At 42.3% G+C, this 25,853-nt stretch overlaps 1 protein-coding gene across 7 annotated transcripts; it reads left to right on the top strand.

The window, feature by feature from the left end:
• The first annotated feature begins 4,112 nt into the window (after window positions 1–4,112).
• Window positions 4,113–22,665, top strand: MYOT (myotilin). 7 transcript variants are annotated; one of them, XM_030573281.1, is made up of 12 exons: window positions 4,124–4,148; window positions 4,430–4,735; window positions 6,648–6,683; window positions 7,074–7,250; window positions 11,133–11,286; window positions 13,926–14,027; window positions 16,397–16,446; window positions 17,098–17,233; window positions 18,602–18,809; window positions 20,633–20,798; window positions 21,380–21,513; window positions 22,049–22,665. In XM_030573281.1, the coding sequence occupies exons 4-12, from the start codon at window positions 7,159–7,161 to the stop codon at window positions 22,219–22,221; spliced, it is 1,215 nt and encodes a 404-aa protein (XP_030429141.1). In that variant the 5' UTR covers window positions 4,124–4,148; window positions 4,430–4,735; window positions 6,648–6,683; window positions 7,074–7,158; the 3' UTR covers window positions 22,222–22,665. The 7 variants fall into 7 exon arrangements, with proteins under 7 accessions (XP_030429142.1, XP_030429138.1, XP_030429139.1 ...); XM_030573278.1 differs by having other exon boundaries at window positions 4,119–4,148; window positions 6,648–7,250; XM_030573279.1 differs by having other exon boundaries at window positions 4,121–4,148; window positions 6,648–7,250; window positions 16,400–16,446.
• The last annotated feature ends 3,188 nt before the right edge of the window (window positions 22,666–25,853 follow it).

The raw sequence follows: 25,853 nt of genomic DNA, 5'->3' as shown, positions 1-25,853 counted from the left end.
AATATACCTTGACAGAATTCAGCTTTGTAACTTATGAAGAGGCAGTTCCTGCAGTCTCCTCCAAGTTGTGAATGTGCCTTAATTACTGAAGCCATCAAATATGAGAAACTAAACCCAGACATGTGAATACTATGTTGCGTGGTCAACTCAGGCTCCTATAACTATTCTGAACACCTAAAGAGGAGTGTCTAGCAGCAATAGGGCAGGGGGGTGTATCTAATAGTGTGTTACTTGTACTTTTTACATGCGGATGATTTCAAATCAAGGCAGGCTGTTACAACCAATCATCTGACACCACCAGACAGGAAGTCCCTATAAAGCTTTCACTGTCCCTCTTCTTTCTAAGAGGGAGACATTTTCTATCTTAGCCCAAGGAGACAAGTCAGTTTCTCCATCCTCTTTCCAGATTGGTCACAGGAAATAGGAAGTTTGGACTTCAACATTTCCAGTAAAAAGTTCAATTTTGTGTAGTCTCTCTTTTGGCTTTGTTCTAACTAATCCCAGGGGAAGTGAGTATTATTTAGATTTTTTTTTAAAGTTCTAGTTTATTTGATTTATAAATTCTGATAGAGGCCTTTATAAAATGTTACATAAAATGCAACCAAAGTGCGATCTAGTTTAAAAGCCTGTCTTATTTCACATAAGACAACCGATGTCTAGAATTGCAGCACCAATGAAAGTCTCTCACGGGAATGGCAGTAGCTTTGGGCCTGATTTTTAAAGGCATTTAGGTGCCTAAAGATAGCCCACCCCCTCCACCCCATCTTTCCCATGCCACTTCTGAAAATCCCACTAGGCTCCTATTTGTATCTTTGGGCTTCTAAATACCTTTAAAAATCCAGTGTTTTGGGCATGATTCTGGAAACATGACCACATGTTCTACCCAAGTCTCTGAATACTACCACTGACACCCATAAAACTAGCTATATTCAAATGTTTGTATGGTCACGCCCCTAATAACTTGCTACATGGTAGCTAGCCTTCTTGGGATATAGGCTATAAAGTTGTAGAAACAGACTTAAATACATGGAAGCAACAGCGTCAGTGGAGACTTACCAGAAAGAGAAGGTGGAGACAGGTGTAATGGCAGAATACAAGCCCGTTCCTGGGAAGGAACAAGGCAGACAATTCCATGTCCTTGTTCTTCTCAGAACTACCAGTTAGCAATAGTGTCACTCCTACAAAAACAAACATACAGTAAATAATGCCAGAAAACAGACACTAGCGGCCAGTCATCTTCTGAAGCCTTTAAGCCTCCAAGCTTACTAGCTTCCTCTTCTCTGCTCCCCAGGGAAAAAAAGCATGAAAACTGCTGAGCTTTGAGTGTTAAAATGACACTGTCAAATCTAGTTCATTTAAATAAGATTTTTGAGGCACTAGATCTGCTTTTAAGTCTACCGGCCAGTTTCTGTCTTTACAAGAACATCTTTCTATTTTTTTCCCCTCCCTCTGCTGCTGTGTAAAGATCCTCAGAAACTGACTAGATACAGACTGGATGCAATCAAATATACAAGTTAAACTGAAGAGACAGGCCTTCTCTAATGTTCTTTGTTTAGGGAAACCTTAGCTGTTAATTACAACAAGCTTAAAAATTCATAATTTGTACTGGGTAGACTGTGTCTCTTCTAAAAAAAAAAAAAATGAGCCAACAGTTCTTTTAAACCACTTTCTACCTTTGATTTCCACCTTCTGCATTCCTTCCACTTCTCCCAACCCACTCCTAGCTGTATTTAGCAGCCTCTTAGATATACAAAGCTGCTTCTAAATTGATGCCTTGCAACCAAATTCTGTTCTGAGATAAGCATGCTAGACTCTTATTGAAGTCAATGGGAGCCCATCCTGCCTAGCTAAGCACAGAATGGGACCTTTAACACTCTCAACTTTCTACAAGCCTGATGATCACACTACACAGCAGTTCCTATTTACAAGTGTGGAATCTTGGTTTTCGCTGCAGCATATTTCCTTCCATAATCACTCTCATCATGAAGAATTTAAGTAAATTAGCACATAATTAACACTTACTATGAAGAATTTGTTCACCCAACAGAGGGATCATGAAAAAATGAGCTCTAGGTGTGAATGCACCTTAAAGCTGGCTCCTTTTCTTAGTGCCAAAAAGACAACAAAAAAGTGATTGGGAGGGAAATCTAAAGGTTACATGCATTTTATATTGCTGTACATCTGTAGACATAAATCCACTGACACTATATTAGCAGGACAAGCTATAAAAGTGTTGCTAACATGTAAATAAAAGAGAGACAGAGCACTCTGGTCTCTGGAAGGGGTGGATATGATCCATCCAGGTTAGGGGAAAGAATTGGCTCCTCCTGGACCCTGGGAGGTTAGTGACACAGCTAAATAACACAGAGCATTTAACAATAGATGGTATAGCAATTCTTCTTTTAAAGTGGGCAGTGTTGTCTAATGGGCTAAGCAAGGAACTCTCAAGTTCTGTCTCTGCTTCTCAGTCTGGCTTGCTACATGCCCTTGAGTATATATCACTTAACGTCAATGGCCTTGTCAACAGGATTTTCAGACTGTCTCCACCATTGTAGATCAAGGGACTCGTTGTGGTCCAAGAACTTGTGTTGACCAGACACAGGTATTTTTACCACTGTGTGATTTCAAATGTCCTCTGAGTAGGGTTATGCCAGTGGTACTCAGACTTTCCAGACTACTGCACCCTTTCAGGAGTCTGATTTTTCTTGTGTACCCCCAAGTTTTCACCTTAAACTACTTGCTTACAAACTCAGACATAAAAATACAGAAGTGTCACAGCACACTATTACTGAAAAATTGCTTGCTTTTTCATTTTTACCATATAAAATAAATCAACTGGAATATAAATATTGTACTGATGTCAGTATACAGTAAAAACAAGTCATTGTCTGTATGAAATTTTAGTTTGTACTGACTTTGCTAATGCTTTTTACGTAGCCTGTTGTAAAACTAGGTAAATATCTAGATGCACCGCCTGGAAGAATTCAAGACCTCTGTGTCCCCTGGGGGCACACAACATGCCTCTGGTTGAGAACCACTGGGTTAAACATGATAATGAAAATGCTTTCTGTAGAGCTGATGTGAGGAGAACTGAGGAAAGGGAATAACAGAATAAGGTGTCCAAAAACTGCTGGTGCAGACAATGTCATAGATCCTCCTCCTTAAAAATGAGGTAATGAAACCTACTTGTCTACCTCAGACAGCTGTTGTAACTAGCACTTGCTGTGCTTTGCAGAGTTTGTAAATAACCCCATTTACAGCCCAGTTGGATGAAAGAGTACCCCCAGTTTGAGGAGCTGCCCCAGTGTCCAGCCCCTTGTTGTGTGTGTGTGTAGCTACGTACAATGCTGTTTCTCTCGCTGTATTTTAGCACTGCAGGGTCTTTAACAACAGGCGCTGGGGCACGCTGAGTTTGCAGCGGTAAGGAGGGGAGAACATTGCATGCTAGGGAGGTGCTGGAACAAAGGGGGCTGTGACAAGATTGGCAGAACTGAAATCTGAGCACTTGCACTACTACTGCTTCTGGTCTCTCTTTCAGAATTAGAGTCCCTCAGCTTGTCCGGGAGGGGGAGGGGTTCCCTCTGCATAAAGCGGCTGCTCAGCTAGACAAGGAAAATGAATCATGTATCTCCCTCCAATCCCAGTGCAGCAGTGCTAGATATTTACAAGTCTCCTATCGCCTTGGTGTCCACCCTCTGCCTGCTGGACTGTCCCACCCACCCCATCCTCAAAGCCCCCTGGAGGGAAATTCCAATCACAGCCCATCATCACTGGTCCATATTCAGCTGGAAGGAACACTGTGCTTTGCAGCCATGCAAGAAGCTAGAGCCAGGGCCGGCTTTAGGAGGTGTGGGGCCCAATTAGAACAGTTTCGATGGGGCCCCGGCAGGGATGACTAAAAAAAAAAAAACACGTAAAAAAACACATGGGGCTTGTACTCAGCGGGTGGTGCTCCAAGTCTTTGGCGGAACTTCGGTGGCGGATCCTTCACTCCCTCCAGGTCTTCGGCGGCACTGAAGGACCCACTGCCGAAGTGCCGCCAAAGACCGAGAACAAGTGAAGGACCCACTGCCGAAGTGCCGCTGAAGACCCAGAACAAGTGAAGGACCCACTGCTGAAGTGCCGCTGAAGACCCGGAGCGCCGCCAGGTGAGTAAAAATTAAAAAGGTGCCTCTAGCCAGGGAAGGGATTCTCACTGGGTGCAGGGCCCTCTTAGGAGCGGGGCCCGATTCGGGGGAATTGGTGGAATAGGCCTAAAGCCGGCCCTGTCTAGAGCAAGCAGCAGGATCGGGCAGCGTAGTGCAGAGCCTGTGAAGTATTCCAAGTCATTACAGGTCCCCTGTCTCAGAAAATTGGACTGAGATGGAAAAAAAAATCAAACAAGTGGCTATGTAGCTGTATTAACCTGTGTTTGTACTATATGATGCAGATCACTGATAAGCAGACCACAAAGAGACACGACCGCTTGCAACACAGCCATCTGAAAAGAACTGGGCTTACTCCATGAAACCTAACTAAAGTGCAACTGATAGTGTTTAAGCTGGGGACTCTTATTTTGATATGCTTGCATAGCTAGATGGACAAGGGAGTACATCAGATGTCATTATCTGGCAGCAGATAAAAGTCCTTGGTCTTATAACACTAAGCAGAGTGCCACTATGATTATAGTCCGTGTCAGGGAATGACTATTCCGTCCGCAAAATATTGGTTACAACCCAGGTGACAACTTCTGTAGGTAAGTATTTTTTTCACCTGTCACTTTTATTTGAGATCTCTGATTAGCAGTACTGTCTGATCTGTATTAACGAAAAAAAAGTGATGCACTGAATAACATTGCTCAGTCAAATACATACTGTTTGTACTGTAGTTTGCAAGTTCATCTGGAAAACGTTGAGAAAAACAAGTCTTTTGATGTGAACTCAGAATTACTTGTAAGGAAAATGTACTTGATCTGAAATGTAAAGTGTAGTCATAGTACAAGAGAAGGTTTAGGATGGACCTTACTAAATAGATGTATTTACATAATTACTTATGTACAGTATTGGGAGAGTTCTCTAGAACTTTTTTTGGGAGGGGCTGTAAATGGACAGTGGATAAAATGGGTCTGTAAAATATTACAGTAACAATTGCTGAATTCTTGGTTTTTAACTGAGTTTGTTGCACTGGTGAACAAGAAAATAGTTTGGACATGATCCAGAAATTAGAAATTAGTTTCACATTCCAAGAATGTGCAGAAGGGAAAAGTTAGGGACTTTTTAATGAGAAAATTCCTCTTCTCTTATGGTTAATTTACAACTACACTGACAAACAGCACTAGGAAATGGAAGCTTTACCTCTTGTTTAAAACAGGAGAGATGTCTTAAGAATATGATCTCTTCCCCAGGGGAATTTATGACCTCATGGAACCCTTCTTTGGGCTCTCCTAGGAAAGGAATACAATATACTGTGCTTGTGTGTGTATATATATATAGAGAGAGAAAGAGCAGCATAACAGCTGATCTCAGTTGAACAAGATTGCAATTTTTTCTAGCACATGTAACTTGTGTAGATTTATAGTTCTCTATTTAAGAACACCTTTTACAATTCTGCGACTTGCTTGGTTCACTTTTATGAAATTTGCTTCTTTATAACTGATAAGAGGTATAGTTTAGACATCTGCAATTTACAGATGTAATATAATCAAGGTCCTTTGTTCTAAGCTTGTTTGCCCTATTCCATCCTATAACAGTGCTTTATCTAGCTATATATTCTGCCTTAATCAGTACTGTCTGTGTGCTATCTGGCAAGACAAACATCATTCACTACAGCCATGCTTTCAATTAGCATTCACTCACAGCAACTTCAGTATTAATGCTCACTAACAAATCTCTGCAGATTACTTCAACTAGGGGAACTGCTACTACATTGCAAAAGGCTGAAATACACACTTCCCTTCACTAGGTTTCATATTTACACACCTAATCTGAATTGGTCATAAAATTTGAGCTCAGAAATTATTTGATTTTTGGTCTCCAATAAGGCATTATACAAAGTATGGAAAATTTAATTTAGTGACATTAAAATGAGGACTATAGTCCTATAATGACAATTCTGAGAAGATAAGTTTTTTTTTTAATAAAACAAAAGAATTAATCTACTAGTTAACAAAACTAGAGTTAACAAAACTCTAGTGATCTGATACAGACCCCAGTTCATGCTTCACTAGCAGTGCAGTGAATTGATGAATTTCATGGCCAAAATACTGAATTCTGTGCTATACTGGAAAAATGCTAGATTCCTGGGGGCAGAATTATACAGACCACAGCACCATCAGGTCATGCTTGATTCATGTTTTCAAGGTGATCATTGCAACTCTATTACTTTGTGACAGAACTTACCGTGCTGTTCCAGAGCAGACACCTGTGGTGAGCAACAAGTTAAGATTGAGTGGGGGAGTAGAACTCCATATGATAATCAGAAATGTATTGTTCATATAGGTCTAAAATGGCTAAAAATAGAAACTTCAGACACGGTTTATTGATCTATTAATATTTAATAATCAATCCAAAGAGCATGATGCTCATGCATCTGAGTGACTGCTCTCTACACAATACTTACAACTCAAATTGTAACGTACAATTTATGTTATTTGTATTGTCTTCCTAAAGGAATAATCCACATCAAGACAGCCCCTTTCCATCGAGGTAGGGATTCCATTCTACCCAGGAACCTAGCCAAGAAAGTTTTTGTGGTCCATCATCTAATTTTTACCAGCCACCAACCCAAAGCCCATTGTCACCTACAAAAAGCCAGGACTATCAGGAAACCTCCCCTATGAGTGTCAGTAATCTCCCATCCATGTCCTCTGTATACCAACCAAGCATGTTTAACTACGAGCGTCCAAAACATTTTATCCAGTCTCAGAATACGTGTCAAGGGAAACTGCAGCCTCCGGGACCCAAGACATCTGCATTTTCAAGCAGTCAAACCAAACAGTCATCAATTCTAATCCAGCCTCGTAACTCTAGTGAGCAGAAGTTTTCTTCGTCTTCATCGCTGAGCTCCCCAATCTTTCTCTCCTCGTCTTCCCATAGCTCCCATAAGGAGTCTGCATTTCCCATCACACCTGCATCTGCACAGTCTCCTGCTACCTCCTCATCTGGGCAAAGGCTTTCATCCATGCATAACCAGTCCCCTGCAGCATTCCTCTGCTCAGTGTTGCCCTCACAGTCCGATTATAACAGCCAAGCTCTTTCTACTGTGGAATCTAAGTAAGTATGTCCAGGCTTCTAACTTTCCCATGCTTTGATTTGGTTGTGTGTAAGTTTTGTGCCGCTCCAAGTTTTGACCAAGCTATGTCCATATATTGGGTAAAATCCTGGTCCCAAGGAAGCCAATGACTAAACTCTCATTGGCTCCTAATCCTACTTGCCTTACTCGCACAGGCATGGTTGAGAGAAGTATCTGTAAATTAGAAACTAAACTGCAAATTCTTTACATAACCCTCCACTGTGCATTCATTTGTTAGCACAAGAGCAAGTCTACAGTTAAAATGCTGCGTCAGCGCAGCAGCATCACCATAGCACTTTAATGAATATGCTCTAAGATGATGGGAGAGTGCTCTCCTGTCAGTGCAGTTAATCCACAGTTAATCCTGAGGTGGTAGCTATGTCAGCGAGGTCTGCACGGGGTGTGGAAGGGAGGTTGGTATAACTATGTCGTTAAGAGGTGTGGATTTTTCACACCCCGAGCGATGTAGTTATACAGATATAGGTCTGTAATGTAGACCAGACTGGTGATGAGCAGTCTACTTTATTATGGTGGAAACGAATTCCATGAGGGCAGCCAAAGCAAGGGTTGGACACTCATCTTAAATTGCCTACATTAAATTATTCTCTGATTTCATTCAATTTCAGAAAACAGGAATTCTGTATTAAAAGAGCTCCTTGTGAGAGCGCTCCCATGCAGGAGCTTTAATTTTCATAGCAAAACACCAAGGTATCCCCTGACTCCCTCTCACTTTATGTATCCAAAGATTGAGAAACTGCCCCTTGGTAACACTTTTCAGGAATCCCATTTCAATGATTCTGAGGTGTAAGTGACTTGAGAGCTTCTCAAAGTTCTATCCCTTTAAACCGAGGACCAGCGTCTCCTCCCTGATGTGTGGCACAGGGCCGCCCTGGGGGGGGCAAGAGGGGCAATTTGCCCCAGGCCCCGGGCTCCACAGGGGCCCCCACGAGTTTTTCGGGGCCCCTGGAGTGGGGTCCTTCACTCGCTCCAGGGGGCCCGAAAAACTCTTGTGGGGCCAGGCCCTGGAGCTTCTTCCACTCCCGGTCTTTGCCAGCGGGGGGGGGGGTCCTTCCGCTCCAGGGCAGAAGGACCCCCCACCAGTGAATTACCGCCGAAGCGGGACCTGCTGCTGAAGTGCAACCCAGTCTTCGGCAGTAATTCGGTGGCGGGGGGCCCTTCCGTTCCAGGACCCACTGCCGAAGTGCCCCGAAGACCAGCGGCGGGGGCCCCCCGCCGCCAAACAGGGCCAGCTCTAGACATTTCGCTGTGCAGGGGGCGCCCTGCCGCTTGCCGGTCCCACGACTCCGGTAGACCTCCCGCAGGCACGCCAGCGGATGCTCCACCGGAGCCGCGGGACCAGCAGACCCTCCGCAGGCAGCCTGCGGGAAGTCCACCGGAGCCGCCTGCCGCCGACGGCCCCAGGCCCCCGGAATCCTCTGGGCGGCCCCGGTGTGGCACACAGATTCAGTGCCACTTTGAGATCTATGGAAAGACACTCAGTGACCTCACTGGGAGCTCATATGAAGAGCAAGGGAAGAATGTGCCCTAGCAACTGCATTGGGGATAATGGAGGGGAGTGTGTTTTGTTTGCTATTTTGGGCAGAAAGTTGGATTAAATGCTCATATTCGTGAAAATTAAAAGGATACCAGCTTCCTTGAAGCACAACTATGGTGTGAGTGATAAAGGGTAGGTAATATTAATTAGGTTAGGTGTCATTCTAACTAGCCCCATACTTCTCCGTGACAGAACTAGAAGTAGTATGTGTGATAATTAGATACATGCCTGTGACAACCACAATTATACAATGGAATACTTTGCAGCTCCACTATGTCATCTGTCTGTGGACCTCTAAATGCTTTACAAATCTTAAGTAAATTCAATACCCCATGAAACAGGGGAGCGTTATTATCCCAATAATTTTACAGGTGGGTAAACTGAGGAACCCTGAGACTGAGTAACTTGCCACGGTCATGCAGTTATTTCAAAATAGTCAAGCATCAGGAAGAGATCTGAAATCCTGGTTCCAATTCCCCTGCTCTGACTACTAGGAAGTACTCAGTGTGGGAAGAAGAGCATTTGGAATAGTCTGCATTGTAAATAAACTGTTGGGAGTCTTGCTCTTTATGGAACAAACATAATATGAAGGAAACATAGGGGCATGATGGGATTCAAATACCCATGTTAGAATATACACGGCCCCGCTACAACTTACACTGCTGCTCTGGTTGCATTCTGTCTGCTTCTACAACTAAAGCACCAGCAGCGAGCTCACAAAACTATTCCAAGGGATGCTACCCCATTCCTATACACTACACAAGCCTTCTAGCAAGAAATGACCAGAAAAGGACATTGCCTATGTAGATCATCTCAGCTTTTACCAACAGTCTGATCCTGCAATCCTCACTCATGGGGCATCCTTACCCAAAGGAGGTTGGTAAACCCCACCTCAGTGAAGTTTGCAGGATATATTCCCAAAAGGGACAGAGAGGGCTCTGCATAGCCTTGGGTACTGTATCCCTGAACCACAATGTTTTACCTAAGTAATACCCTGGGTAGTGAGAACTCAAATGAAGGGCACAACCACAGCTCTGTGTGTGCACATTTGTTCATCTGGTTGTCACTCGAAGGATCACTAGATGCAGATTTTTCTCCCCAAAACACTTGTCCAGCTGTGGACAGAAAGAATTGTGGTAAAAATGCACCAGTGCATCCACCATATGACTAGGTGGAATATAACCATATAGTCCTTACCACACACACAAAGTTGGCCATAACTGACACCATCCCTGAGCCCTCTCACGCAACCCAGACTATGGTTGGATATCAAACTGTAGCCCAAGAAAAGAATGGCCCAAGTTCCTACTAAGGCCTGGGGAAGGAAGATACCTTATTTGAATGAATTTGTTTTCTCCCCTACCTTTGGAAATATACAAAGTCAGGCTTTTAACCTTTCTTGAAGTTGATATTGGGGGTTATTTCAGACCCTCCTCCAAAACCCCTGGGAGGGGAACAGAGGAGAACTACATGACGCAAACCTCTGTTTCTTAATCATTCCTTCAGCTGGAGGTAGGGGGCGCATGGAGAAGTAAACCTGCATAGTCCAAGGATCTATGGGTCACTCTTCACCCAACCCTACAATGTCCCATCTCTGGTCCCCCCAGGACTGTGGAGTAAAAGCTGCTGAGCAGCCCCTGCACCTGTTAATCCTGCTCTTATCACCACTGACATCCACTCATGGCTGGTGGGCCCCATGGCAAGCAGAGGAGAATGGTTGCCCTCTCTTCCCTCCATACCTCCCTTCCTCTCCCCAAAAACCCCTTTATTCCCTCTATTACTATTTCTGAGCCATACAACTCCAGCCCCTTGGGAACTCACTGATGACCCTCTGCTCCAGCTGCAGAGAGGGGTAAGCGTGCAATGACTGGTGTGCCTAATCCTCATCCCTGCTGCATTGCCTGCCTGAATCTCTACCTTTTTGCTCCCCTTCTGCCCAGGTAGACAGAGGAAGCTTTGAGGCCCCTGATGGCTTTTAAGGGCAGGAAGGGGTTAAAGGCCTTGCTCACAGTGGTTCAGGTGATAAGGGTGATTTATGCATGTCTGGTACTTGTGCTGTCTACCAGGTGACATGGCCTAATGCATGCCCTTTTCCCTGAACTCTGTGTCTCAGTAACAATACTTGGCATGTATAGTGGTTTACCTCTCCCAAGACTTTACAAACTGATTCATAGCCAATATTATAGCTAATGAAGGGCAAATATAAATTTGAATATTTATATATATTCTCTACCTAGATTTTATGCAGTCATAACTCATACCTAGGCTAGCTCAAAGGAGTGACTTTCTGTCTGTCTCTTGTATAAAGTAATTACTCAAAGCCAATGTATACCAAACAAGCTAGCACCAAGCTAACATACAAGACATCAGATCGAGAGATACAAGGAACAAAAGAAGCCCTCATTCAAGACTTGGAAAGGAAACTGCGAGGCAAAGACAACCTTCTTCATAACGGCAACCAGGTAAGAGCGAACCTATTAGGGCAAAGAATCCACTTAGTCTGAATTTCATTAGAAGACTTCTAGCAATTCAGAGACTTATATCCATCTGCTTTAATTAATCACATATTGGTTTACGTCTTTGTCAGCCCCTAGAAAGCAACTGTTTGTAGAAGAGGGGCTGGAACTACTTCTGTCATAACCGCAATGGCCACAGTTGACCAGAAGCCCCAGGGAAACTTTAGCTTTAGAATTTTGCATGGGTGTGTTTATCCTGGTTTACAGCTGTGGTTTATCATTCTAGTCAGTCATGTTTAATTAGTAACACTGATAAGTAAAAGTCACCAATTGCCCTCTGATAAGTGGCTGCTATCTTGTCTCAGTCTTCCCTAAAGCCCCTTTTAGAGGGCATCTAACAACGTCCCACAGTGCTTTGTATTGGCTTACTAAAAAGAAACTGAATTGTCTAAAGAAAATTTAGTTTGCCAGAACACAAACATCCGGGTATCTATTTCAAAGGAAACCATTTTCTGTAAAAAGTAGGGCTACCATATCTGAACACTCCATGGGGGGTGTCGGCCCTGCCAACAGTCCACCACTGCTCCTCCCACGCTCCACCACCACTCTGCCCCAGATCCTTGGCCCTGCCACTGCGCCCATCCTCACCCCCTGGCCCACCGCTGGCTTGCTGCATCCCTCCTCAGTCCTTCACCCACCTCTCGCCTCCTCCCACCTGCCACTCACCTCCTCACTCCCCTTACAGAAACCCCCATGTCTGCCCCAAGAACCCCCACTGGCTCGCTGCTGCTTGCCTCCTCACCCCACCCACCTGCCGCTGGCTCCCTCGCCGCTCGCCTCTTTAACCCCTGCTGCCTGCCGCTGGCCTTTTCACACACCGCCCCGCCTGCCGCCGGCTCCCCGCCCGCCTCTTCACCCTCCCCGCCCACCACTTGTCTCACTTGCCCACCAGCCAGCCACTGGCTCCCCCCACCACTCGCCTCTTCACACTCCCGCCCAGCTCGCCTACTCACCCCTCCCACCCGCTGCTGGCTCACCGCTCACCTCTTCACTCCACCCCGCTCGCCTACTCACCCCTCCTGCCACAGGTCCCGCGGCTCCTAGGATTAGGGGCAGTCGAGGGGTCTCCACATGCTGCGCCCGCCACAAGCGCGAGCTCTGTGGCTCCCATTGGCTGTAGCTCCCTCCTGCCCAATCAGAGCTGTGCAGGCGGGGCTTGCAGGCACCAGCAGTGGGCAGGGAGCCCTCCATCCCACCCCCACCCCCCAACCTGACCCTAGGAGCCAGAGGGACCTGCCGGAAAGCCCCGCTCCGTGGCTCCGGCAGCTCCCATCTAGGGTTACCATACATCCATATTTTCCCGGACATTTTTAGATATTTAAAAATTCCTCCTGGACGGCAATTTAAGAACTAAAAAGCCGGACATGTCCAGGAAAATACAGACGTATGGTAACCCTAGTAAAAAGTCTCTTCACCCCAGGCACACATTTGCCTAAGTTCAAGAGGCACGAAATGCAGCTCTCCTAGGCCATGAAATCCAAATTGTAGAGGTGTTTTTTAAAAAAACCCACTCTCCAAGTGCAGTGTCACCAAAGAAGAAGCAAGCCAACCTGCAGTGAGCTGGCTCTAATGTGTTGTGGAAACATTCCTATTGGTCTGAGCCTTGGTAAAAGCTTAGCTGGTAATGGCTGGATGCTGCTTTCATTGAAGTCAATAGACGTTCAATGGGAGGGAGAGCAGGCCATATATATCTAAAATATAAACTACAAATCTATTGGGTGGGGGGGAGGAGAGAGAGAGAGAGAACCTAAATATAGGCCCAATCTGACCTAAGAATGTTCCTTATCAGAATTGCATCTTGCAGCATTTCATCTGACTATGAACACTGCACAGCTTGACACCTGCATTAGCATTACTGCCTGGCAGCCAGTCATGGACCTAATTTCTATTTTAATGTGGCTTCTAAACTGGGGGTAGGAGGGAAACGCTATCAAAGTTCAAACCAAATTCTGCTTTTACTTACCCCAGCGCAAATTGGGTGTAAAATGCATCAGTGTCAAAAGTCTGTTTGCTCCTCCCATGAAAGAATTTAGTCCTTACCCAGTTACATTTCCTCTTGCTCAAGAGAGAGCATGCAGCACTTCCCAGGGTGGATGGTGGATGGGTGTAGGTTTTTAGCACCTACCACACAGTTAGTGCCTGAAAGAGATGCATAGCTGGTGGACTTGGAAAGGCCTCCTAGTGCTAATGTAAGGGGACCCTGGAAACTTGTTCTGATCTCCCAGTGAGTGTTGGTGATAGTTATTAATCATCCCTGGCTATTCTCCTCTTGAAGGTTCTCTGCAAGAACAGGAGGAGTGGGAGGCCAGAGATGGCATTTCCAAGGCCTTGATGAAAAGACTGTTTAGACCTATACGTATTTGGGTACTATATACAATTGAGAGTGAGCTCAGCAGATTCCAAGACATCAGATCCTTTGGAACAGCCACAGGCATGCAGCAGCCACACTTTGCTTTCAGGAGCTCCATGAATTTTTGGCATATTAATGTGCCCTAACTTGACTGTGGGTAACCTGAAATTGTAACTAAAATTCAAGTGATAGTAAATCCCCTTTTGACAGATTTGCTCTCCTGCCCTTCTTTCAGCGGCTAACCTATGAAGAGAGAATGGCTCGCAGGCTGCTTGGACCAGAAAATGCTGCTTCTGTGCTTGTAACTCAAAATGAAGAACATGTGCAGAACTCACAGGTAAATGAAAACTGTCCAAAACTAGTGTCCATTGTCCGTTTAAATTTTCAGTCACTCGTATTGGAATGGGGTAGGGGAATAGGTCTCTTTTGTGGAGTACAAAAAAGGAAAAATCAAGATACCTACATGATAAAGTTCTGTATAGCATCCTCCATCTGAGGATTTCAAAGCACTATATGAATATTAACTAAGGCCCAGTCAGAGGTATTTAGGTGCCTATTGACCTTGGAGAATCTGGGCTTTAATCCTTACAACATCATCCGTCAGGTAGGGATATATAGGAATTCCATCTCTGAGGAGGAACACAACAGCTGTTTCACAGCAACATTGCATGATTGTTTTGGGCAGGAGTGATGACTGACTAATACAATAATCAATTTAAATAGCAGGAGGATTCAGGTAAGTAGTATGTAACTGCCTGAATTAGAACTTGGCTAGGACATCGGGATTAACTAGTGTTATGAATAGTGGCATGACTACAAGAGGTCAGCATCTGGGTTTTGGATTTTTTTTTAAACATCCTGTCCAAAAGATGAAATAATTAACGCTAGCTGCTAGGATGGACATTAGATACATGGTTAATACAAGGAGGAAGAAAACTCATGAAATAAAACAGAAGGGGAAGATAGAAAAATGTGTATAATACTACTATAGAAGTTGATTCTGTATTGGGTACTGCAGATAACTGGGGATGTATAGCTAAGATGCTAAAAAAGCATATCAGATTTTTGGATTTGCCTGCACTCCCCAAACAATATCCATTGGCTGCTATACCACACAGAACAGGTCAATAAGACATTACCTTCAGTATTTCTCTGGTCCAGATTACTAGAAAGGGCTATGGTGTGACACCCAGGATCTGCATATCCAGGAGAAACCATCCCAGTTTCCAAAGATTGCCTTCTGCTGTATGTTACTAGAGTAACCTGCAATATATCAGCTGAAATATCTGTTTCACTGGAAAAAATTAGATTAGGAGTCCAATTGCAAAACTTCTATATAGACTTCAATGCATAGTAAAAACCATAAGCTCAAACACTTGGGAAGAAATCATGAGATGTTTGTAATAAAGCTAATTCCCCCACCCAATAGTTGTAGAGAAGAAGCATGTTACAGTGTTGGTTCCCATCTTCCCGATCAAAAGACCAAGAAAATGATTGTATCAGTCCTGGCTCAGCTAGTTCTGCAGCAGTCTGGTGCATGCTCTACAAAGAGCAGATAGGGGAAGTTAAGTCATGACAGCAAATTTGGTGATATTTCATGCGTTGCTTCAAATTGTTCTCAAACTGCCCCTATCAGTGACCCATCCAACCACGAGTATTTGTTTTACTACTTAGGCCAGTCTGTAGAAACGGTGGCCAAACTGATGCTTTACAGCTAAATCTTAAATGAATCATATTAAGGAGGACATTTGCATTTGTAACCAGTGGGCATGGAGTGTGGATATAGGGTTCAGTCCTGCACAGTATTGACCAGCATAGCCCAATGTAGTAAAACAGTTAAGCACAGGCTTAAAGTTAAGCTGTGTGTAACCCACTAAATTTAATGGGACTGGTTATCTGCTTAACTTCAAGCACACATGTAAGCAAACCACTGGATTGAACTAACAAACTTAGCACTGTGCAAGATCAGTGTCTTACTCCTTGACTACTATTGTGATAGGCACTCAAATACCTAGGAGAGCTTTCTATATTGTCGTTCCTATATTTAACTGGCTCCATGGCTAATATGGTGGAAATTCTCTGACTTGCTGGTATTAAACATCCTCAGAACCCTAAAATAAAGAAGTCCTAGTAGGAGCCAATCCTGGGTACTGGTACTTTTCTAATAACTTGATGGGGACTTATCAGAAAGCTTAGCTGATGCTGTGATCTAGCAAGGAAAATATTTTCCAGCTGAACACATGTTCATGGGTATTGGTACCATTTGTGAGCAGGCGCAACAAAGCGTTCTTGCTAGCACCGTATCAAAGTGACTTCATTTCTATTCCTGCTTTACTGAAGGACGCCTTGTACCTAGCTCCCATTTCAAATATTCCACTGGGAATAATCCCCTCCAACAGAGATTATAGGTTTGCCAAAAGACTTTCAGCCAAAGGAAATGACTGCACTAGTCACCTGTGCAATGTGACAGAAAGCTGTTCCAAACTATTAGCATTTGTTCCTAGCTAAGGCAGAACTCTGGGATGAAAATAAGTCAGCATATTGCCTCATGATGTCAGTCTCTTTATAGCTTATAATAAAGACTCCTAAAATGCTTGCAATGACTGGCTTTTGAAAGGCAAACTGCTCTTTATTCAACATGTGTTTTCAGTTCAACCTCTTGGTAAATTCTGCATTGCTACTTATTTTAATTTTTGCTTTTCCAAGCAGCAGAATTCAGAAAACACAAGACTACAGGTTCCTACGCCACAAAGCAGGTATTTTTTTAATCTATACCCAGCTACTTTCAATGTTTCTATCAGATGTGAGTTCTGATCCACATTGTGTGTGTGTGCGTGCAAGAGCACTATTAAAATCAGCTACATTCACTTTCTTTCATAGGCATCAGCATAAAAGTTTAGTTAAACTTCAGTTTGTAGAATAATCCAGATGATAGTTATTTCATTTATTGGAGTAATTTCAAAAGGTAGGTTCGTAACCCACATACTTCAAGCCAAATAATAGGCTAGGGATTCTAGAAAGTATACCATAGACCTCTCTGTAGTGATGTAATGCATAACTGTTGGGTATGGGATATGATGCAAGAATCTTTGGGCATGCTGCAAATGCTTTGAGACCTGAGGCCAAAGATAGCTGCTTTTTTATGTGAAGCATGTATGTGGGCTCTTCTATTCAACACATTCTAAGCTAGTCAGATAGCTGGTTGGTGACCATAATTCACTAAATAGAAATTGAGTGGGGGACCCACCCTATTGTTTTGTCTTTGGAGGGATAACAACATCCTTGGATCTATTAATATAGCCAGAGCCCCTTTTTAAAGTGTGTTTTTGTTTTTTTTTAATGAAGGTAACATGTCCATGATCATGTGTATACCTTGTTGTAAGTAACTGTAAATGTGCACATTATAGGAGCAGACAATCTTCAAGAGGAGAGGGGAAGGAGCATGGCTCAATCCAGGAGAAGTTTTTTCAACCACGTTTTGTCCAAGTGCCTGAAGACAAAATGACTGTTGAAGAGGGACGATTTTGCAGGATTGACTTCAAAGTAAGACAGATGTTCATACAATCTTTCAGTACAATTAAAACTAATTTGCCTGTTGGTAATTACTACATGCAATACAAATAGGTGTCACTGCAGCTCAGAGACATCTGTCCTTATGAACTGGATAGCCACTTGTCTAATATTACTGGCTCTGCAAGTACAGTGTCCATTCCAAACAGCTTTAAAAGTTTTAGTAAGGAGAGAAGTTTTGCAAACTTCACATTAGTCCTAGAAAACCTGAAATTTGACTGACTGTAGCCATATCTTCCCACTCACACTAGGATTTATGAGATTGTGGCTAATCCTGAGTATGCTCTGTAAATATATGAAAGGCCATCCTGCAAGAGGACTTTTTAAATGCTACTGCCACAAATTAGGGCCCTAATTCAGGAAGGCATGTAAGCAGGTGCTTAAATGCTTTGCTGAATAGGGGCCCTAATTGACTTCAGTATGATGTAACCAAGTGCTTAATTGTGCCAAATACAAGTAGACTCCTGAACTGAGGCCTAGCTGCCACTTAAGAGCTCTTAAAAAGTCCCCTTTGAAGCTAGAAATGTCACCTTGACTGAGCATAGAAGGTAGCTGCTCACAGAAAAGGTAATTTTTAAGAAAAAAAAAGTTTAAATGTATTTAATAAAATGTTTCAAGTGAAATGTGCATAACAATTATACTTCCACAAAGTTCTTCTAATAACTCTATTACTTTATGGTAAGAAAAGTTAGCTCTTGTGTTGTAGGCAATTTTTAATGTAAATGCTTTGTGTGCTGATCCTAACTTGTTTTCTGATTCTATAAATGTAAAACTGGAAGAGGCATCAAGTAGAGGAATTGGAAATAACTTTCTCTGAGTTTGACATGACCTCTGAGCCCTCAGTATGAAACGCTGTTCTTAATCTCTAACTATCTTGGAGATTAAGTAGCTGTAGTTGAGTAGATTCCATTACTATAGCACTGTATTTAATGATGATAAAACTGGTTCAAAATGTGGCCTTATTGAGGGCCCTCTCAGAGACTTCTGAGATAAAATGTTAGGCTTGCCCCTGTGAATGCACACCTACAATGAACCCCACTGATTGAAATGGGACTTCACAGGTCATTAGGAACAACACAGCCTTCTGTGAGCACTTCAGGTTCATGTCTCCAAATCCACTAGACTACTCTATAAACATCATAATTTACAAAGAAAACCACTCCTGGCTGGAACTTCCAAGGGTATAATCCTGGACTTGGTCCTCTAAGCTAATGAAACTTTCTGTAGTGGAGGGGCACAGATGGTTTTAGATTTAAACATTAATAACTACAGTACTATAATGGTTTAAGATTGTTTGTTTGTTCATGGTTGTGGGTTTTGTTTTTTTTTCTTGTTTCACAGGTCAGTGGGCTACCAGCTCCAGATCTGGTATGGTATTTAAATGGAAGGTTGGTCCACCCAGATGACTTTCATAAAATGATAGTGTCTGAAAAGGGCTTTTACTCACTCATTTTTGAAGTGGTCAGAGGCTCTGATGCAGGGACATATGAATGTGTGGCCTCCAATCGTGCTGGAGAAGCCTCCTTTACAGTACAACTGGATGTAATTGGTAAGATATATAGCTGTGATGGCTACCTGGAAATCTTTATTCTCTAACTATGTGTGCCCAAAAGTCTACTAATGCCTTTTCTTCCTGTGTCTGAAAGACCTTTACAAACTTATCAGGATGTCTGCTTTTATCTTTGAACTCTTCTACTTCAAGATCTCCAGGTTTAAGAACGACAATGGAAAAATTATTTATACCAAATGTGGGGCTTGGAAAAAATGGATCAACTTGGGATGGGATTTTTCCAAAGTTCTGAGCATTGATGCTAGTGGAAGCAGAGCTAGGCCAATGTTAAAACTCCCATTGACTTCAATGAGAGCAGAGAGTTAAGCCAGTGCTGAGAACTCTTGAAAATTCCTCCTTGGCTGCTTATTTTATCAGTTTTGTATATGGGAACTGTAAAATTTATATATATTTTACAACATACAGAGATATGAACATCATACATACCACACTCATTTTCTAAAGTTATTTATAAACTAATAACTGTTTGAACACGTTGAATGACGAGATTAATTTTTCAGAAGATATCTCTGTCTCTAAGACAAATGTGCATTCCAGACAAGACAAGTGGTGAAATTTTAGCCCTGCTGAAGCAACAGCAAAGTTCTCATTGAGTGAAATCCTAGCCCCATTTAAATCGAGAACAATTTGGGCTCCCTTAAGCCCCAATCATGAAAAATCTTATTCACACGAGTAGTCTTCACTCATGCAAAAAGTTTCACTGAGCATTGATCTGTGGCCTTATTTATGTCAGCATGGATTACTGCTTTCTTCATTTGTCTGGGGTTGAGAGTGCTTTTAAAGTAATTTTGTCTCTGTTTCCACCTACGTTGTGTCTTCCAAATAACACCTTAATATTTTTCTATTCAACTTATACTCAACAAAAATTGAACACCGTTTAGTTCCATTGCATGACCCACTTCCTACTTCCTTGCACAGAAGTAGAAAACAAAGAGTTGAAACCCCCTTACTACTACATTCCCTTGCTGGGCAAAAGTTCTCTTATTTAACACCCTGTGGCCCATTCTTCAAACACACTGTCCGATATCCTCCTCTAACATCACAAACTGTTGGATGAATAATATATATAGCCACAGTTTCAACAAACCAGAAAGCAGCAACTTTGTTTGGAAACTTAAGGATTTTGCTTATGAATTCTTTCCCAGCGCAGATGTTGCTGGCATGATTCGAGCTATAGCATGCACAGGGCCTTCATTTGCTTTCAGGGCCATTTTCACAGCTGGTACAATTCCCTTGCCTGTTTGCCTCCCAGTTATATCAGCTGTGCATTTCCTTTCAATCTGCACTACCTGGTGCCTACTGCTTGGGCGCTTATGTTACGGGAAAGAGACTTTGGGAGGTGGAGATAAACTCAAACACTTGCAGGGGTATATTGTCAAAGCCACGTGTAAGGGGCATGTGACCAGATGCTGGGTGGTATTTTCAAAAGCGCCTATTTATATCAAACAAACAAAACAACAAAACTTATCCTCCAGCAAATGAAGGCCTCTTTACTTCTGAATGAAAACATCCACACAGGGGTTTAATGCCCTTTAACTTATGCATACTGACTTCACAGCTTCAGTTAATTCACAATAACTTTAATGAACGTCCTAATGTAGACAAGTCCTAAGACAGCTGCACTCTGATCCTGAGAAATGATGCACTTACTAACATCCTTATGCCCCTGGAGTCCCAGAGAAGGCCTTCAAGGAGACTCCATTCAGGAGCATGTGTACCCATGGATGGATTCCTCAGCTTTTGATTTTTATGTATTTTTTTTAAACATGCAATCTACTACAACCTTCTCTCTTATAACTTAGCAAAGGAACATCAGAAAGCTCCAAGTTTTATCTTCAAACCACAAAGCAAAAGAGTTTATGAAGGGGATTCAGCCAGACTGGAATGTCAGATTTCTGCCATCCCTACACCACGGATTTACTGGAAAAGAAACAATGAAATGCTACAATATAATACAGACCGAATAAGGTATATGACTAATAAACTGGCCAATGGTGTATCAGAAAAAAAATAGCCAGTATATGAAACATAAATAATCCAGTCTCTAAAGATGCAGCATATGCATTTACCAGCTGGATGTGTCCGTAACTAGTGAACAACAAACATGGTGAATGGGTTGGCTGGGAGTGAAGATATTTCACTTGAGTGCAAGGAAAGAGCGCTCCCTCTGACCTCTTACTTTGTAAATACACACTCACAAAATGTACAACTTGCTCACTTACAAGCACAGATTTGAGATCAAAATATTGTAATGTGTTTGGCCGTTATCTCTGTTTGTACAGCACCCACAAAGGAGCCCTGATCCTGATTTGGGGCCTGTAGGTGCTGTTAATTAACTAGTCAAAGAATAGCAACAACACTTAGTGAGAGTATAATCCAGTGCACTTTTTGGGGGGGTTGGGGGGGCAGGAGAGGATCACTTTTGCTCTCTAGTCTCCTGCAAAAATTGTTCATTGCTCTTTAGGGTCTTCCCCCATGAAAGTCTTCCTTTAAGTCAACTTATTTCTTTGCTCCTTGTGCACTTAAAACAAAAAAAAAATATTTTTCAGTTTGTTCTATGATAATCCTGGAAAGATATGCCTCCTAATCCATAACGTTAATAAGAAAGATGCCGGTTGGTACACAGTATCTGCAGTCAATGAGGCAGGAGTGGCCACATGCCACTGCAGACTGGATGTTGCAAGTAAGTATATAAATGTCAAACTAGAACGTGTATTATGAGCTAACATGATGGGTAGAATGGGACTTCCCCCTCATTCAGAACGGATCTGAGCAAAGATCCAATCTAGTTGTAAGCACAAGATGAACATGTTCCCAAAGAAACTATCAGACACGCAATACCCCATAAATAACTACTCAAGGCAGCCAAAGAAATTTTCCCATTAACAGAGCACCCAAATACACTGGGGATGGGTACTTCACAAATTGCAAATATTCTGTCACCATCCCCTCCGTGCATTTTTGTTTTTAATTATCCCCAATTCCCTTGGTATCAACAGGGAGGCGGGCGGGAGGAGACTATGATCCCCTCCAACTTCCCCATCAGTCTTCAATGTCTGAGTACTGGGGCTCACAGGTGAGCTCTCCCTCAAGGGCCTATTCAGTTGTGCATAGGACAACAACAGTTAACAATTGACCTGGCATGCTGCAGCTCCGTCTTCTCTTGGGACTTTAACAATCCACAGTAGCCAAATGAGGCATCTCTTGGTTTGTTTCAGCTCACACATACAAGCCAATGCCAACCCCCAAGCAGTTGAAGGTTCGACCGACTTTTAGCAAATACCTGGCATTCAATACTAAAGGACTGGATGTGAAACCAGCTTTCTCACCAGAAGGAGAGTTTGAACGGCTGGCTGCTCAATCTGGACTGTATGAAAGTGATGAACTTTAATGTGAAAAGAGGAGGAAAATGCACTTATGTGACAGACCCATATCCTAACTCCACATATATGCAGTTAAGTGGCAGTTGCTCTAACTAGCAAACATACCTACATATTTTATTTATAATTTGACTCGTGCACATATTTCCTGCTGTTCTGATTTTACCAAGGTAGTACTCCATTTGTATGGATTGGTGAATATAGCAGATAACACTCAACTGTTGTATTTCAACTGTAAAGCCTAAGACACCAGGGCAGTTGGTGATGATGGAGGTGTAGGTTTAACTACATCTATGCTCAGTTACAAGGAAAAGCATGTTTATTTGTACTGTTTTTAATATCACCACTCTCAGTAAAACAAACTTTGTGCTGCCTGAAAACTAAAACCAAATAGATTTGAATGTTTTTATGTGGATTTATGTCAAATGCAAATAAAGTACTAAATATAAAATACAGCTTGTGACTATTCTGCTTTATGATAATCAGGAATTTTAGATGTTCAGTATCAGACAGCTGGTAGGCTTGCAAGGATGGCATTTTTATCTTTTATCCCCACAACACTGTCCCTTCTCTTGGGCAATACAAACTATCTAGTTACCTGCCTTCTGATAGTGTTTGGTAAATAAAGCTGTGAGCATAGTATTTGTGAACATTTGTTCAAGTAAAAAGCCTTCAGTATTCACACCCCTTCAAATTTGTTTTCATTGAACGTTCACAAGTGACCTGGCCGCAAAAATGTTTGTGGAAAGTGGCAGTTTCACGGATTTGTGTAACTATTAACCAAAGGTTAGAATTTTTAGTAAAGTATTTGGGGGCCATCTTGAAACGTGTTTTTGCTCTGCCTATTTATGAGTTTCAATCATTCAATAAAGAAGCAGAAACAATATACTATGTGACTTGAATGACCAATCTCACTCCATAAACAGAGAGGAAATAACAGATTACATACAGTAGGTGACTTAGATATTTCAGTCCCATAGGCTACTTGAATTATGTTGCATATTGTTCACAACTTGTTCAATAAAAACCATGTTTCATGCCTCATTCACAAACTATTTGAACTCTGCCCTTTTCAAGCTATTAACTTTTTAATAGCAACTGTCTGATTGAAATTTTTTTCCTCTTGGATCCATGGAGTAGAGCTAGACTTTGTATTCTGCAATTTTCCTTTAAACAGCTGAACAATATTTATTGGAAGTGGGGAGGCGGGCAGTCAAAACTACCCACAGCATAGAATATATAGCAACCAGGAAGTCTGCACAGTGGGCTGCATGTCCAGTAGCCATGAAGACCACCACACATGCTGTGACAACAGCACCACCGTACCTTTCCTTCCACCCCATTGAACAGGCTGTTAGGTTACAGCAGCTCAAGTAAACCATTGCTCTTTCTGTTCTCTCTTCACTGTGGCTGACCCTAGTTAGGGAACTAATCTAGTGTAGACTGTTGTGTATATGGGACTTGGGAATGTGTGTGTGGTTTTTGAGGGAAAACTTAAATCTTTCTGTGATTATTACCATAGTTCCTAGAAGGCCCAGTCATGAATCAGGATCCCATGGCACTAGGTGCTGTACAAACAAAGAACAACAAAAGATAGTCCCAGGGCATTTATAATTAATGAATAAACCACTTTTTAATCCAACTCTGTCACTGCATTAGAGGTCTGTCGTCTGTAAGACACTGTTCATGTCCCACTATAAACACTGCAGTCTCTTTGTTCTGTTTTATACAACACCTAACACGAAGGACTTCTGGTCCATGACAGGGGTTCCCAGGCTCTAACTTAGGGGTAGGCAACCTATGGCACATGTGCTGAAGGTGGCACACAAGCTGATTTTCAGTGGCACGCTCCCTGCCCGGCTCCTGATCATGGTCCAGGGGGGCTCTGCATTTTAATTTTAAATGAAGCCTCTTAAACATTTTAAAAACCTTATTTACTTTACATATAACAATAGTTTAGTTATATATTATAGACTTATGAAAGAGACCTTCTAAAAATATTAAAATGCATTACTGGCACGCAAAACCTTAAATCGGAGTGAATAAATGAAGACTCAGCACACCACTTCTGAAAGGTTGCTGACCCCTGTTCTAACTCAATACAAATAAATAAAAAATAAAATGAAGAGCCTGCACATATCTATATACACACATAATTTCCCTTCTAGGCCAATTATTAGACATTGTCTGATCCTGCTATAGGAAAATGAGATGTCCTACCAATCACCAAATGTTTTGTTGGAATTTATTAAAAATAGGCAACGGCCAATTCTTGGCTTTAGAACTGGAAGAGCTAGTTCTGCCAAACTCTGCTCCTACATCCATTTATACAGTCTTGAGGACACTGGAGCAGGCACCACACTAAACAAAAACCCCTGTTAACGGTGCTCTACTAGGAACAAAAGTTGCCAAATGTGGAAAGTGCGTTTTTAACCTTCTGAGGAAATGACAAACTAATTTTGTGTGTGCCTTTATGAAAAGGACAAGCACAAAGCAATGGTTTGTACATTAAGAGCCCTTAGCTCTCACTGAAGTCTACTTGTGCTCTCCTCTCCTCCCCAGCCTGCCACTACACAGGATTTTCATAAATCATCTGACTTTCTTGAAATTGAAAAAAAGTCCTTCAGACTAAGAAATAGTAGGTGCTATGCTGAGGCTCAGATTAGAGGACCATAATGGTCCCTTCTGGTCTTAAATTCCATGATGAAAAAAATAAATATTTTTATTCCTCTTTCCCTGTGATATTGCAAAAACAAAACCAGACCCACCCTGAAAACAACTTAAAATCAAGTTTCATGCTACATTGACCCCTATTTTGCTCATCAAAAGTAAATGCTGGCTAGAGCAGGAAACTGGTGATTTTACCAATTGCTATCAAATAGACACATTTGTACAATAAAAATCAAGTATTTTGGTGCCCAAATAACTTCTGAGAGAGTGAGCTGATGCTCTGTGTGAGGTTATCTTCTTGTGCTAGCTCATTTTCATGAATGTCCCAGAATAGCAAGGTTTTGGGGGGGTTTTTTGGTTTGTTTTTAACCCAAAGACCGACCAGATAGGGACTCAAACCAAGTTTCTTTCTCACATGCTGGTCTTCTACCATTAGAGATGGCTGTTGCAACAGCATATATAGAGTAGACAGAATAGTGATATCCTAATAGTGCAGTTTATATCAAACTGCACAAGTAGCCTGGAAACAAAACTGTAAGAATGTGGGGTATTTTTGTGGCACTAGCCTGTTCCATGGAGTCCAGGCCAGACCGAGCTGTGTGATGGGGCACCCAGGACTGTATGAAAATTCCCAGTTATACATTTTTTATTTATTGTGCTCTAAGCAGATAAGCCACGGGTGCTATATATTCACCCTTATCGCAGTAACTATACCAGGATCCTGCAGGCCTTACAAAGTGCTTAATCTCAGATTTAATTACATTCTAAAACAGCAAGGAAATAAGTTTGCGAAGTAGATTTTCCAGTCGCTTTGTGCCTTTCATCTCAATTCATTTTATTATTATGGTCCAGAGTCTGATGATACTCCAAGTGTTATTTCAGTTTCACAATGGGGTAAAATACCATAACCACTGAAATTAAGCCACCTCTGGAGTGAGAGAGCAGACAAGTACCATGCTGCCCAACAAGGGAA

The sequence above is a fragment of the Gopherus evgoodei genome, chromosome 8 (assembly GCF_007399415.2).
Source record: "Gopherus evgoodei ecotype Sinaloan lineage chromosome 8, rGopEvg1_v1.p, whole genome shotgun sequence".
Lineage (NCBI taxonomy): Eukaryota > Metazoa > Chordata > Testudines > Testudinidae > Gopherus > Gopherus evgoodei.
This window is presented reverse-complemented; position numbering and strand designations above follow the sequence as displayed.

Bases quoted from the DNA above. Each gene is read 5' to 3' on its own strand.
- MYOT (XM_030573278.1), top strand. From the start codon at position 6,814: ATGAGTGTCAGTAATCTCCCATCCATGTCCTCTGTATACCAACCAAGC. The intron at 17,234-18,601 runs GTAAGACAGATG...CTTGTTTCACAG, and splicing joins TTTGCAGGATTGACTTCAAA to GTCAGTGGGCTACCAGCTCC. The intron at 18,810-20,632 runs GTAAGATATATA...CTTATAACTTAG, and splicing joins AGTACAACTGGATGTAATTG to CAAAGGAACATCAGAAAGCT.